Consider the following 12,203-nt stretch of genomic DNA (forward strand, 5'->3'; position numbering starts at 1 on the left):
TATAAATTTCGTAACATGATTTATAGATATACCTACTTACCAAGAAAAATTTTGATTATTTCCCCGGCAGATTCCTAAGCCTCAAGGACAATGTCATCAAACAATTTGACCAACGCCACAAGTCACCCTTTGCCGGCCTGAACCTTTTCAAACTGGACACCACTGGACATCAGAATCATCCATTTACCCTCAAAGAACTCTCCGCCATGAAGAATCTGCGCTCGCTCTCAACGTCCCATCTTCCGGCTATGTCCCTGACCGCCGAAGATTTCACCGATTTCAGCCCAGAACTGGAAGATCTCAGAATCACGCGCGCTGGTTTGAAATCCATCAAAAACCGTGCCTTCGCTAACCTACGAGGGCTTAAACGATTGGACCTCAGCGAAAATCGCATCGACAGTATCGAGGCAAACGCTTTCAACGAAATCGGACACAGCCTCGTATCGCTCCGAATATCCCACGGTTTAGGTATACAGATGTTTCAAATTCCTTACGAATCGTTTCGACAACTGACGGCCCTTGAAGCGCTGGACCTGAGCAACAACAAGCTCAAAACTCTCAACGACAACAGCTTCCACTTTATGGAAAATCTCGTCACCTTGGAGTTGCACGACAATCAAATCGACGCCCTGCCGAAAGGAATTTTCCAAGGGGACATTCACAACAAATTGAAAATGGTGTCGCTCAGGTACAATAACCTCAAGGAGCTTTCGACGCATGCGTTTGCTGATTTGGGAGATTTGAATGCCATCTATCTGGATGACAACCGAATCGAATCGATCGATAAGCGTGCTTTTATGAATTTGAACAACCTCAAGGTGTTGAACCTGAGAGGAAACAAGCTGAACAAAATTGCGGACGAATCGTTTCAGGTAAGTTCTCTAATTGCATCACTATCGATATTTAATAAAGTGACAAAAGAAATATGTATTTACGCAAATGACCTATAATTCAACAAACCAATAAACTTAATTACACGTTTGCAATGTTTTGCTTACGAGTCTTGATAAAGGTTTACGTTTTTAGTCTTCAGTCAAGTCGATCACCCGTTAAAAACTTCACGTGTTATTTAAAAGTTTCTTTAATTTTACATTTTTTAGACATCTGCACTGCCCATAACTGCATAACAGTCACATTCGACATTTTTGACAAATTGGAGTTAATACCGGGGAGAGTCATCAAATGATAAATACTTTCGATCAACTTACTGAAATTTGTGAGTTTGTTCTAGAAAATTCGAAAAAAATACCAAGTTGTTTTGACACATTGTTAATTATAACCGCATAACAGTCACATTGGGAAAATAAATGAGCCTCGTAATGCAATAGCAATGAAATTTCTATCAGAATTATTTTTTGACTATTCACCTAGTATGCGATATGAGTTGTACAAAATATCAGTCTCAAATAAGCACTTTTGAGTGCCTGGTAATTTTTAGAAATTTTAGTTTCCTCTCATACTGCCATAAAATGCACACTTGTTGTTCTATTTACTCAATGCCTACTTTTGTCGAATGTTACAAATATGCAGTTATGGGCAGTGCAGTAATTCCTCTAGAAGTCTGCTCCATGAATTCACCTACAAACTAATCCTGGCACACATTCACATAATAAATTCTCTTATAGATTCCTGCGATATTTGTTTCACGCATCTCTACAGATAAATCTCTAATAGTCTTGTAGGTGCCGTAATCCGGGGGCAAATTGATCACTATTTTACAACTTTTTGTTGTGTTGTTCTTAGGAATTCAAATATGTATTGCCAAATAAATTCCGACAAAATCAGTACTCAATTGGTCTTTATCAGTTAATGTAATTGACTATCCATGAAATAATGTTTAACATATCATAAAAATACACTCAAAACAATCCACATGTCTGATATGTAATAAAAATACTTGTTATCTGCTTGAAGGTTTGGACCAAAAGAGAGTGATCTCATCTTTATTACTTATAACGACACCTTTTGCTATAATCCCATACAGAACGTGTTTTACCACAGTTAACTTTTGATTTGCTATAATGCCATGAGAACGGGTTCGACCCAATAGGTATACACTACAATTCTATTCCCTTTAGCTTAGAAACTATTCTCTATCTTAAAGCAATCTTGATTCTATTTACAAATGCATCTTTCAATACAATATTCGACCAGATTGTTAATCCTACAGTCGCCTCTCCACATCTCGATATCGAAGGGACCATCGAGATAGGGAGAGATCGAGACCTAGAACAAATTTTTAATGAATAAGGTACAGTGGGGGAAGTGTATCAGTGGGGTAAGTGGATCATTTGTCAATATAAAGCCTAAATACTTGGATATGTTGAATGTTTTCGCACCATTGCTTCGTTTTAGGTTATATTCTTACGCCCACACTGATACTATTGCAAAACTGGTACTACACGTACACTAACACAAGCAAACTTGTTAGCTGCAAAAAGTAATTAATTTGAAAATTGTTTTCCATCAATCAAAAATCCATTGTATCTCTGTCTAAAATCAAATTCTATTATTTTTTTCGATACATGGTGAGCATTTCAGTTCTAATTGAATGAATCACAATGAAAAATATGTCATTTTTATGAATAAATACAAATATATTGGACATGGTACACTTACCCCTACTTTTTAGTGGGGTGGGGTAAGTGGATCAAGAATAATTATCATTTATTGGCAGACTGCTTAGTAGAATTTTAATAAGCTTTAATACCTGCAAATGCTGTTTTCCTTTATTTTGTTCCATTCCCAGCTTGAATTTGTTAAATTGACCATAGAAAATTTGAAATAATCCACCGAAAAGTTTTTTTAACCTTTCTGGTATAAAAAATATAAAAAGAATAATAATCTCAAAATTCACACGAAACTTTTCGTGGTTTATCTAAGCTGAGTTGTAAATGAGCAAAATATACTTATTTTCCAATCGAAAGCATAGTCTCGTACATGATTTGACTATATAAATTGTTCTAGACAGATGATATACATATATTCATAAATAAAACAGAAGGATTTCAGTTTGTTATTCAAAAGTAAATGTAACTAATATTTTTAAACCAAGAGTGCTTTTCGAAAATATTGTTAGGAATAATCCTACAATACTTCTGTATAACTTATGCGTGTAAATGGATGAATTTTCTCCAAATTTTTCTAGTTTCAATGTTTTTTTTTTGTTCTAATTAGTATGAACTAATATATACATACTTTTTATTATATTTTGATTAAATAAAGATACTTTTTAATTTTAAAGTAATAAAATGTAACATTACTAGCACTAATAACAAGTGCGAGGGTAATATCATTCTTATTAAACATAATCATACTACATTTGTTTCGAGAAAAGATTTTTTTTAATGGTGATCCACTTACCCCACCATGGTGCGGCAAGTGGATCATTTGGCGCAAATTTTCAAGTCTCTCATTCTCAATACATAACAATCAGGAAAATCAAAATAAATGACGATTGGAAGTATAATAGTCCCCTACTTGTTATCCACAGAAAAAAGTTTGAGTTAAACTATTCATGTTAGCTGTACATAACAATGAAGTTAACTATTGATTTTTCTGTATCCACTTACCCCACGGTACCTTACTAGATTGAAAATCACTCCGTTACTAGGAAAATCAAAAACAAACAGATGTCATTTCGTCTTCGCAAATTGTTTTGAATCCCTTAAATCTAGTCTAGTAACCTTTGATAATGGGCATATCGACATACGGAGAGAAAATCGGGAACGATAATCACATCGAGATAGAGAGATATCGAGATAAGGAGGATATCGAGATCTTCTTCTTCTTCTTGGCATTAACGTCCCCACTGGGACATAGCCGGCTACTCAGCGTAGTGTTCTTATGAGCACTTCCACAGTTATTAACTGAGAGCTTTCTTTGCCTAAGTTGCCATTTTCGCATTCGTATATCGTGTGGCAGGTACGATGATACTCTATGCCCAGGGAAGTCAAGGAAATTTCCATTACGAAAAGATCCTGGACCGACCGGGATTCGAACCCAGACACCTTCAGCATGGCTTTGCTTTGTAGCCGCGGACTCTAACCACTCGGCTAAGGAAGGCCCCTAGGATATCGAGATATGGAGAGTGAAAATGTATGAAGATTGAAGGGACCGGAAAAATCATCGACATAGGGAGAGATATCGAGATGTAGAACATCGAGATGTGGAGAGTCGACTGTAATTCAAATCAGTGAACATGCTTTAATAAACCTTAATTGCCTATAACAAAATTTTAATTTGATACCACAATTCAACACTAAGCATGCTCTAATAAATAATATTGATTTTAAAACTATTTCGAGTACAAATTCATTTTGATTGCTTATTTTAATTCAGATCTCAAACACAACTTCGACAAAACACAATTTTGATTGCTAATTTCAATTCAGACCGCAAGCACAACTTGCCTATGAATAATCAGTAGAACAATCAATGTATTGCTCGATCTGTTCGGACACGATTAATTCAAATTCGGTTTTGCGCGTGATTTACTTCTCGTGACGATCGGACTACGCTTTAACTGCTTGAATCGCCTTCGATCATCGTCTATTTGTCCCGGTACCATTGGCACATCCGGAAAACCAAGGAACTCCTCCTCAGAATCACTGGCCGTCCTCGGCCTCTTGACTCGCTGCATAGTCACTCTCATTTGCGAACCAGTTGGTCTTTTTTCCATTAACTTTAGCTGCGATCGGTGTGCGTTCAGGGTGTTTCTGCCTATAGAAATTCGAAAAACATTAGTCGAATCTCTAGCCACATACTGAGCAGCAATCCACTTCTCAAGCGCCGTCTTATCATAATTTTTATAAAATATTTGATCTCCTAACTTCAGCTTGAGAAAAGGATCTTGGGAGGGCGTACTGCATGAATTGTCAACTTCGTCGTCCAGTTTTTCTTTAGTGTCAGGGATTATCAAATGCTCCTTATGCGTCCTATTTGGATGTAAAAGGTCAGTTAAAGTCTTTGGTTTAAAACAAAAAACCTTTTCGGTTGGAAACCTCTCATCCCCACCAGAGCAAGTATTACGGTAGTTGGATAAAAAATACAAAATACGGTCTTCAATATCAAGGGTTTTAGTGAAAGGATCTAACAAGAATTTTTTGAAAATGTTTTTAGCTACTCTCACCTTTCTTTCTGCCTGACCATTGCTGCTTGGATTATATGTATGGTGGACTTTTTAAAACTTTAATGCCTTGTCTTTCCATGAAAGACGTAAATTGAAAAGCGTTAAACGGAGGACCTCTGTCGGTAACCAATACATCTGGCAGTCCAAATCTAGCGAATATCGCCACAAATTTACGAATTACTTTGGTAGCATCCGTTCCTGCTTTCATGAAATCTATTTCCAGCCATTTACTATAGCTGTCCACTACCAATAAAAATGTTCTGTGATCGAAATGGAAAAAATCAGCATGGATGCGACTAAACGGCCGATTTGTTTGAGTCCAAGATGTACTGTTATTTGATTTAGGTGTCACTGACATCTGTAAACATGCCTGGCATTACTTAACAGGCCATTCAATATCCTCATTGATTCCCAGCCAAAATAAACACCGTCTAGCCATTTGTTTCATTTTAACCATTCCTATGTGATTTGAATGTAATAACTTTAGTATAGGTTCATGGAGTTTGAAGGGTACAAACACTCGGTCTTGATATAAAAGGCAACCTTCTACCACCTCAAGATCGAACCTCAAGGAATAAGCCTTCTTCCAATCGTTCTCAATTCTTTGAGGCCAACCATTGGTAACGTAGAGTACAATTTTAGAAAGAAAATCATCTACTCTGGTTTCTTTAGCAATAAGAGAATAATCAATAGGAAAATCATTAAAAAAATTTATACTTTTCACGCTGCCACTATCTACACACCTTGGAATTTCAACTTCCAAAGGAAACCTAGAGCAGAAATCCGCGTTACCCATTTGGGCAGAAGGTCGGTATTGTATTTCGTGATCATAAATTGCCATATCCATTACGTATCTCTGCAGTCTAGTAACACAAAGTTGATTTTTCCCTTCTTTTCCAAAGATACCCAGCAGTCGGTTAGTGACAACTTCTCAGGTGAAGGTAGTAAACCCTTTTCGGTAATAACGTGGCCTAAATAAGGAAGAGAATTCACAAAGAACCTACACTTTTTTAAATTTATTTTAATGTTCGCAGCTTGAAGTTTCTCCATGACTAACATTAGTTTTTTGTAACATTCTTCCTTCGTTCTTCCTGCTATAAGAACGTCATCCAAGTAAACTCGTACATATTTTAATCCTGCTAGGATCTGGTCCATAATTTTTTGAAAAAGGGAAGCACTTGAGGATGCGCCCTGAGGTAAACGATTGTAGGTGTATAAACCTTTTATAGTGTTTATCACCATGAATCTCCTGGCTCTCTGAAAGTTGCAATTGCGTGTACGCCCCCGCCAAATACAGGCAACAAAACCATCTACATCCAGCTAAAGAAGCAAATATATCCTGCACCAAAGGAAGAGGATTAGGTATGATGACTTTATTAATAGATACCTTACAATCGATGACCATGCGTATATCATCGTCCTTTTTCAGAACGATAATTACTGGGGACGCCCACTCGCTAACCTGGATGGGAGTGACAACATTCTGTCTTTCAAGAGAGTCCAAGTGTTCCAACACCTTCTCTCTGAGTTTGAATGGGACTTCGTATGCTTTCTTAAAGATTGGAGAAGAATCCTTCAGAACTAAATCTGCTTCGTGTCCTAATAATTGGTTTGGAAAAATCACCATCAAAACTTTTCGGAAATTTAATATCCATTGCAAAATTACCGGTACTATTCAAGTTGGTGTTTTCTGATTGAAGTGAGTTGATAGCCTTAGCGCTTACAAAAGCATTTCTCTAGTGCGGGAAAAACACTTCCAACCAATTTCTACTCAAGAGTGGCATAAAGTTGTTTGCGCAATCCAGAATTATCAAGCTGACATGTTTTTCGGTGTTGTTAATACTGACTCTAACTTGAATTTTTCCATGAATGTTCAACGGCTGGACATTCACCACGACCAATCGACTAGCACAATCGACCACTTTAACGTTTTCAAAACATCTTTTGTATGTGATCAAACTTATTACGGACACTGCTGCCCCGCAATCAACCTCCATGTTGAATTTTCTGCCCTCTACAACTACTTCTACCATACAAGGTCAACCATCGCTAATCCCTGATTTAATCATCATACATGCAAAATCCTTTGAATCCTCTGAATCACAATCCCTCTCCTGAACAGCATGGGCATCATTTTCTTGAACAAAATTAACAGCTCGACGATTTTTTAATTTAAAACAGTTACGCTTAACGTGACCGCGTTTCTTACAAAAGTTACAAATGATGTTAGCATGCATATCTTCATTTTCAGATCTACGACGTTGTTGCTGTTGGTATGATGGACGATAATTTCTGTTATCAAAACGATTTCGGTTTCCGTAATGGCTTCTATCTGTTTGATATTCTCGTCTTGGTAAACGGCTTCGATTACTATCCAGACTGTGAAGGCTCAAACGCAATGATAGCGGAACGGCAACGGAAAGCGGAACCGGTTCGCCTGCATTAACTATAACATGATTATCGACTCAGTTTTGGTTCACTTTCGTTCGTTGACAGCTCAGTCGAGATGGTGTGATTCATACTGGCGAACCGGTACCGCTTTCCGTCGTCGTTCCGCTATCATTGCGTTTGGGCCTTGACTGCGGTTTACAAACCTACGTGACTGCTGCCTACTATTCCTACTTGAGTTCCAATCGTGCTCACTATGATTGTGACCCAAACGGTATTTCACGGAATTTATACACCTAGCACCATCTTCTTCTCCACTTATAAGCGGTTTCTTCACCACCGCTTAGGCGTTAAACCTGGTTTAATCGTATGGGTAAACCTGGTTTACGGCTTAAGCGAAGGTGAAGAAATCGGCCCTTAGAGCTTTAACCCGCAATTTCGCCAACTCTGTTCTAATGACGATCTGTACCACTTCATCTAAACTTATATCATCCTTCATGAGTAATTTTTGTTTTAATTCCTGATCTCTCAAGCCAAATATTATTGCATGCTTAACTGCTTCATCTTTATGTGCGCCAAACCCACATTGTGCCGCAATAAGTTTAATTCCTAGCACATAATTTTCTGCTGATTCGTCAATACCTTGTTTTCTCATGTGCAGCCTATGCCTGTGCATCATATTAGGCTCAATTTTATCAAACCGATTTTTAAGTTTATCAATCATATCGGCGTAGTCAATATCTTTCACATTTTTCCCTGGATAAATCAATTTTACTTCCTCAAAAACCACTGAGCCACTCGTTGTTATAAAAAGACTTTTCTTCATATTGTCTGCCACATTATTCAATTGATAGAGTATGTCCATACGTTCCATATATTGTGCGAAACTGGACCCTCTAACAAAATGGTCGACCGTGCCAATCAAGTGTGAATAAGTATTCACAAACAATAGACACTAAAAGAATAGATTATGAGTAATAATCAATAACGACTTACGTGACCTTTTCTTACGATGCTGGTCTGGTAGGAACCTTCTGTCTGGTTTTTACACCGCTGATGCTGCTTTCACGTGGTAATCCAATGGCCGGTGCTGACCGTCTCAAATCAAGTTGAATCCAATATACACTATTTTCTCTTTCTAGTCACTGGTGCTCACTGTTGCTTAGCTTTCTTATGTAAAATTGCTTGAAATTTGCTCACGGACACATGAAATCGATCACTATCCGATACAATTTTTTTCTCCAGAATCACACTGCATAAATTAACAAAAGAGCACAAAGCTATTGCTGGCCTATATGTAGAAGCTTATTGTTTCGGCCTCACAATGGTGTTTCGTAGATTTAGATCTATTGTACTGTACCGAACACGTGCACCGTCAATTTCACAAAATTTTCTTTTGAAAGTTCTTTTTCTTTACACAATTCAACAACTACGATGAAATGAACTGATTCCAACACCTCTTGAAACAATTAATCGCTGCACCCAAAAATTAACAGTGATTAATTTTTCATGGGACACATGCTTCAGTTCTATTGCTCACACACGGACAATTGCTCCTACTATTGCCGCTATGATTTTTATCTTACCACTCTATACTAAGCTTGCTAACAAATCACAGTTTTCCAAGAAGTAAATCCACTGAAAAATTTCCCTCGTCGCAACTGATATGTAATAAAAATACTTGTTATCTGCTTGAAGGTTTGAACCAAAAGAGAGTGATCTCATCTTTATTACTTATAACGACACCTTTTGCTATAATCCCATACAGAACGTGTTTTACCACAGTTAACTTTTGATTTGCTATAATGCCATGAGAAGCGGTTCGACCCAATAGGTATACACTACAATGTCGTTGTTACGTGAAAACATGCGTGGTTTATTTCCATCGCATTTTTCACGTAGCACTTACGTGGATCATAGGTAACGCAGAATGAATGCATGACTAATGAACTCCATCAGTTCCATCGAAGTTTCACATCACAGCTACATGATTTTTCACGTAGCTTTTACGAAGCGTTCTAGTAGATCCTAGAATATTTTTCTTTAATAGGCTTCTGCAAGTAAACTGTTTGTTGAAAAAAGGACAAAGAGACAAGACGTGACAGATCAAAGTACAAAAACGAAACCAATTGCCTGTCAAAAAAGACCACTTCTCATTGGTCGTTTTGGCAAAAGCCTACTTTCACATCGTTGAGTTGAATTGCAACAGAGCACTTTGTTGCTAGTTCATAAATTAGAGTTTGCATCAAAAGTTTGAAATTTTTTTAATGAAATTATTTTGTTTCAAATCTATTTATATTTGATGTTCAGTTAAAAGCATGTGTTCATATACAACACTGAAACACATAAAAATACCTAATTGAGACCAATATAATAGAAATTGTGTCAATTTTCTCTAAATATATCGCCGGTTTTGAATTTCAACCTGAGTTTAAAAAATAGCCTCCTCTATTGCAGTTAATTAATGAAGCGTGCAAGAAACAATCAAAATATGCGCCTTGATATTTTAATTTGTTCACAAAATTTGCTCAAAAAGGATACTGGTAACACTGGCATTTGTATCATCAAGGTTATCGACTGAAAAACAATGGGGCAGTCTTAGTTGAGCTATCACGTCCTTTCCTAGGAATATATGTACTATGTACTTTGGAATAAACGCACGTTTCTTCACAAATTTGTCCAGGTTCAGTTCACACATTTTTCCCAGACCAGTTAATTCAGGATTTTTCGATTTATAGCAAATATTCACCTTGAAATTTAAACATTATTTTGAAATTTAGCTCCAGCAGCTTCTTGCTAAACCAGCGGTCACCATCTTGACATTTGAGCTGAACAGGGAATGAACGGAATATGCAGATGATCAAATGAATATAAGTATAGGGTAAAAGCTCCAGTTTTGGCCAGCCTATGAGAAAATGTCAATAAAAATTGTTTGGGAAGCCGTATTTATTCTACAAATATGTCAAATGCATGATTTCAATCCATATTATTTGTATAAAATATCGAAACTGAGCTAAAACCATTATTTCGCTTTGAAAATATCGTTGGTCAATATAGGACACCAGAACCAGTTTCGGCCAGGTTCCTAATTTGGCCAGTCACATTAATTTCTTATGAGAGTGGCCAAATTAGGTGTATGAGAGTTAAAATTATAAGGAAAATTAATTGTTTTTTTTTGTTATTTTTGAATCAATTCGGACGAATAAATGAATGTAGCTCTATCATACGAATGTGATCTACTGAGTACAAAAGGTTTCATGCTGATTAACTATGTAAGACGGTGCATTATCCACTATGACTACAACTGGAGTATGTCCAAAACCGGTGTTTCTACCCTACTGCTTCGCGACTAAAGGCCCAAACGCAATGATAGCGGAACGGCAACGGAATGCGGAACCGGTTCGCCAGCATGAATCACAACATCTCGACTGAGCTGACAACGAATGAAATTCGACCAACACTGAGTCGACAAGCTGATTATAGTTCATGCTGGCGAACCGGTTCCGCATTCCGTTGCCGTTCCGCTATCATTGCGTTTGGGCCTTAAAAATGGGTGAACCCACGTGCGAAGTTCGATTTTTATTGGAGGGGTAAATTAGCAGAGAGAACAGTAAAACACGTCTTTACAGATCGAGGCAAAACACTTGAATGAGCTTTATTCATTTCCTCCTTTCCATTCCCTTTTGACCTTCATTCAGTCAGCTCCTTTTACACTCGATTGGCGCGCGATGCTGAATGGCGCAGGGCTGCCATCACTCCTCCTCATCGCGCAGAGATCGCAATCCAATCCTCTCGCGTATGTCCTCCAATTTTACCCTGTTCAGCGGTTTCGTAAAAATGTCCGCCGATGGGCAATAAGTTACATTTACGTTGTCGTTTTCAGCCAAATCCTTCACGAAGTGGTATTTGGTGTCCACGTGCTTCGAACGCTTCAGTCCTGCATTCTGCTCCAACATCTTGATGCAACTTTGGTTGTCTTCGAAGATCTGTACTGGTTCCTGTACAGGCTCCCCGAAGTCCTTCAATAGTTTTTTCAGCCAAAGCAGCTCCCGACAACTTTCAGCTAACGAAATGTACTCCGCTTCCGTCGATGAAAGTGCCACACACGATTGCTTTCTGGCACACCATGAAATCGGGCCACCACCCAGTTGAAACAGGTAGCCCGAATTCGATTTTCGGTCCTTCACATTTCCGGCCCAGTCTGCGTCCGCGTATCCTCGAAGTTCTTGTCTGTTTACAGCCAATTCCAACTTCAAATCACTCGTAGACTTCAGGTAGCGCAGAACCCGTTTTGCTTCCGTCCAATCCGCATTCGTTGGCTTGCTTACCTGCCTTCCAAGAATGGATGTACTAATAGCGATGTCTGGCCGGGTATTTACTGATAGATACAGCAAACCACCGACGAGGCTCTGAAACTTCTCATTGTTCGGTAGACTCTCCAACTCCTCCTTTTGCTGTAGGTATCCGACGTCCATAGGAATCCGTGATCCCTTAGCATCCGCAAGTCCGAACTGTGCAACCAACTTGTCGATATAAGCCTTTTGGTCCAAGCAGTAGGCGTTGTTCTTCCGCGTCACTCTTATTCCCAAAAAATGTTTCACTTCACCAAGTGTTGTAATCTGGAACTCGCTAGCTAAAGCCTTCACAACTCCTTCGTAGTCTTCATCACGTGATGTAGCGATTA

At 38.1% G+C, this 12,203-nt stretch overlaps 1 protein-coding gene across 1 annotated transcript in view; it reads left to right on the forward strand.

The window, feature by feature from the left end:
• Positions 1–12,203, forward strand: part of LOC5571316 (chaoptin) — a 276,580-nt gene that overhangs the window by 242,767 nt on the left and 21,610 nt on the right. The window contains 1 exon segment of the mRNA XM_021840573.1: positions 71–872. Within this exon segment, the coding sequence (XP_021696265.1) occupies positions 71–872 (802 nt within the window).

Source organism: Aedes aegypti, chromosome 1 (assembly GCF_002204515.2).
Source record: "Aedes aegypti strain LVP_AGWG chromosome 1, AaegL5.0 Primary Assembly, whole genome shotgun sequence".
Classification (NCBI taxonomy): Eukaryota; Metazoa; Arthropoda; class Insecta; order Diptera; family Culicidae; genus Aedes; species Aedes aegypti.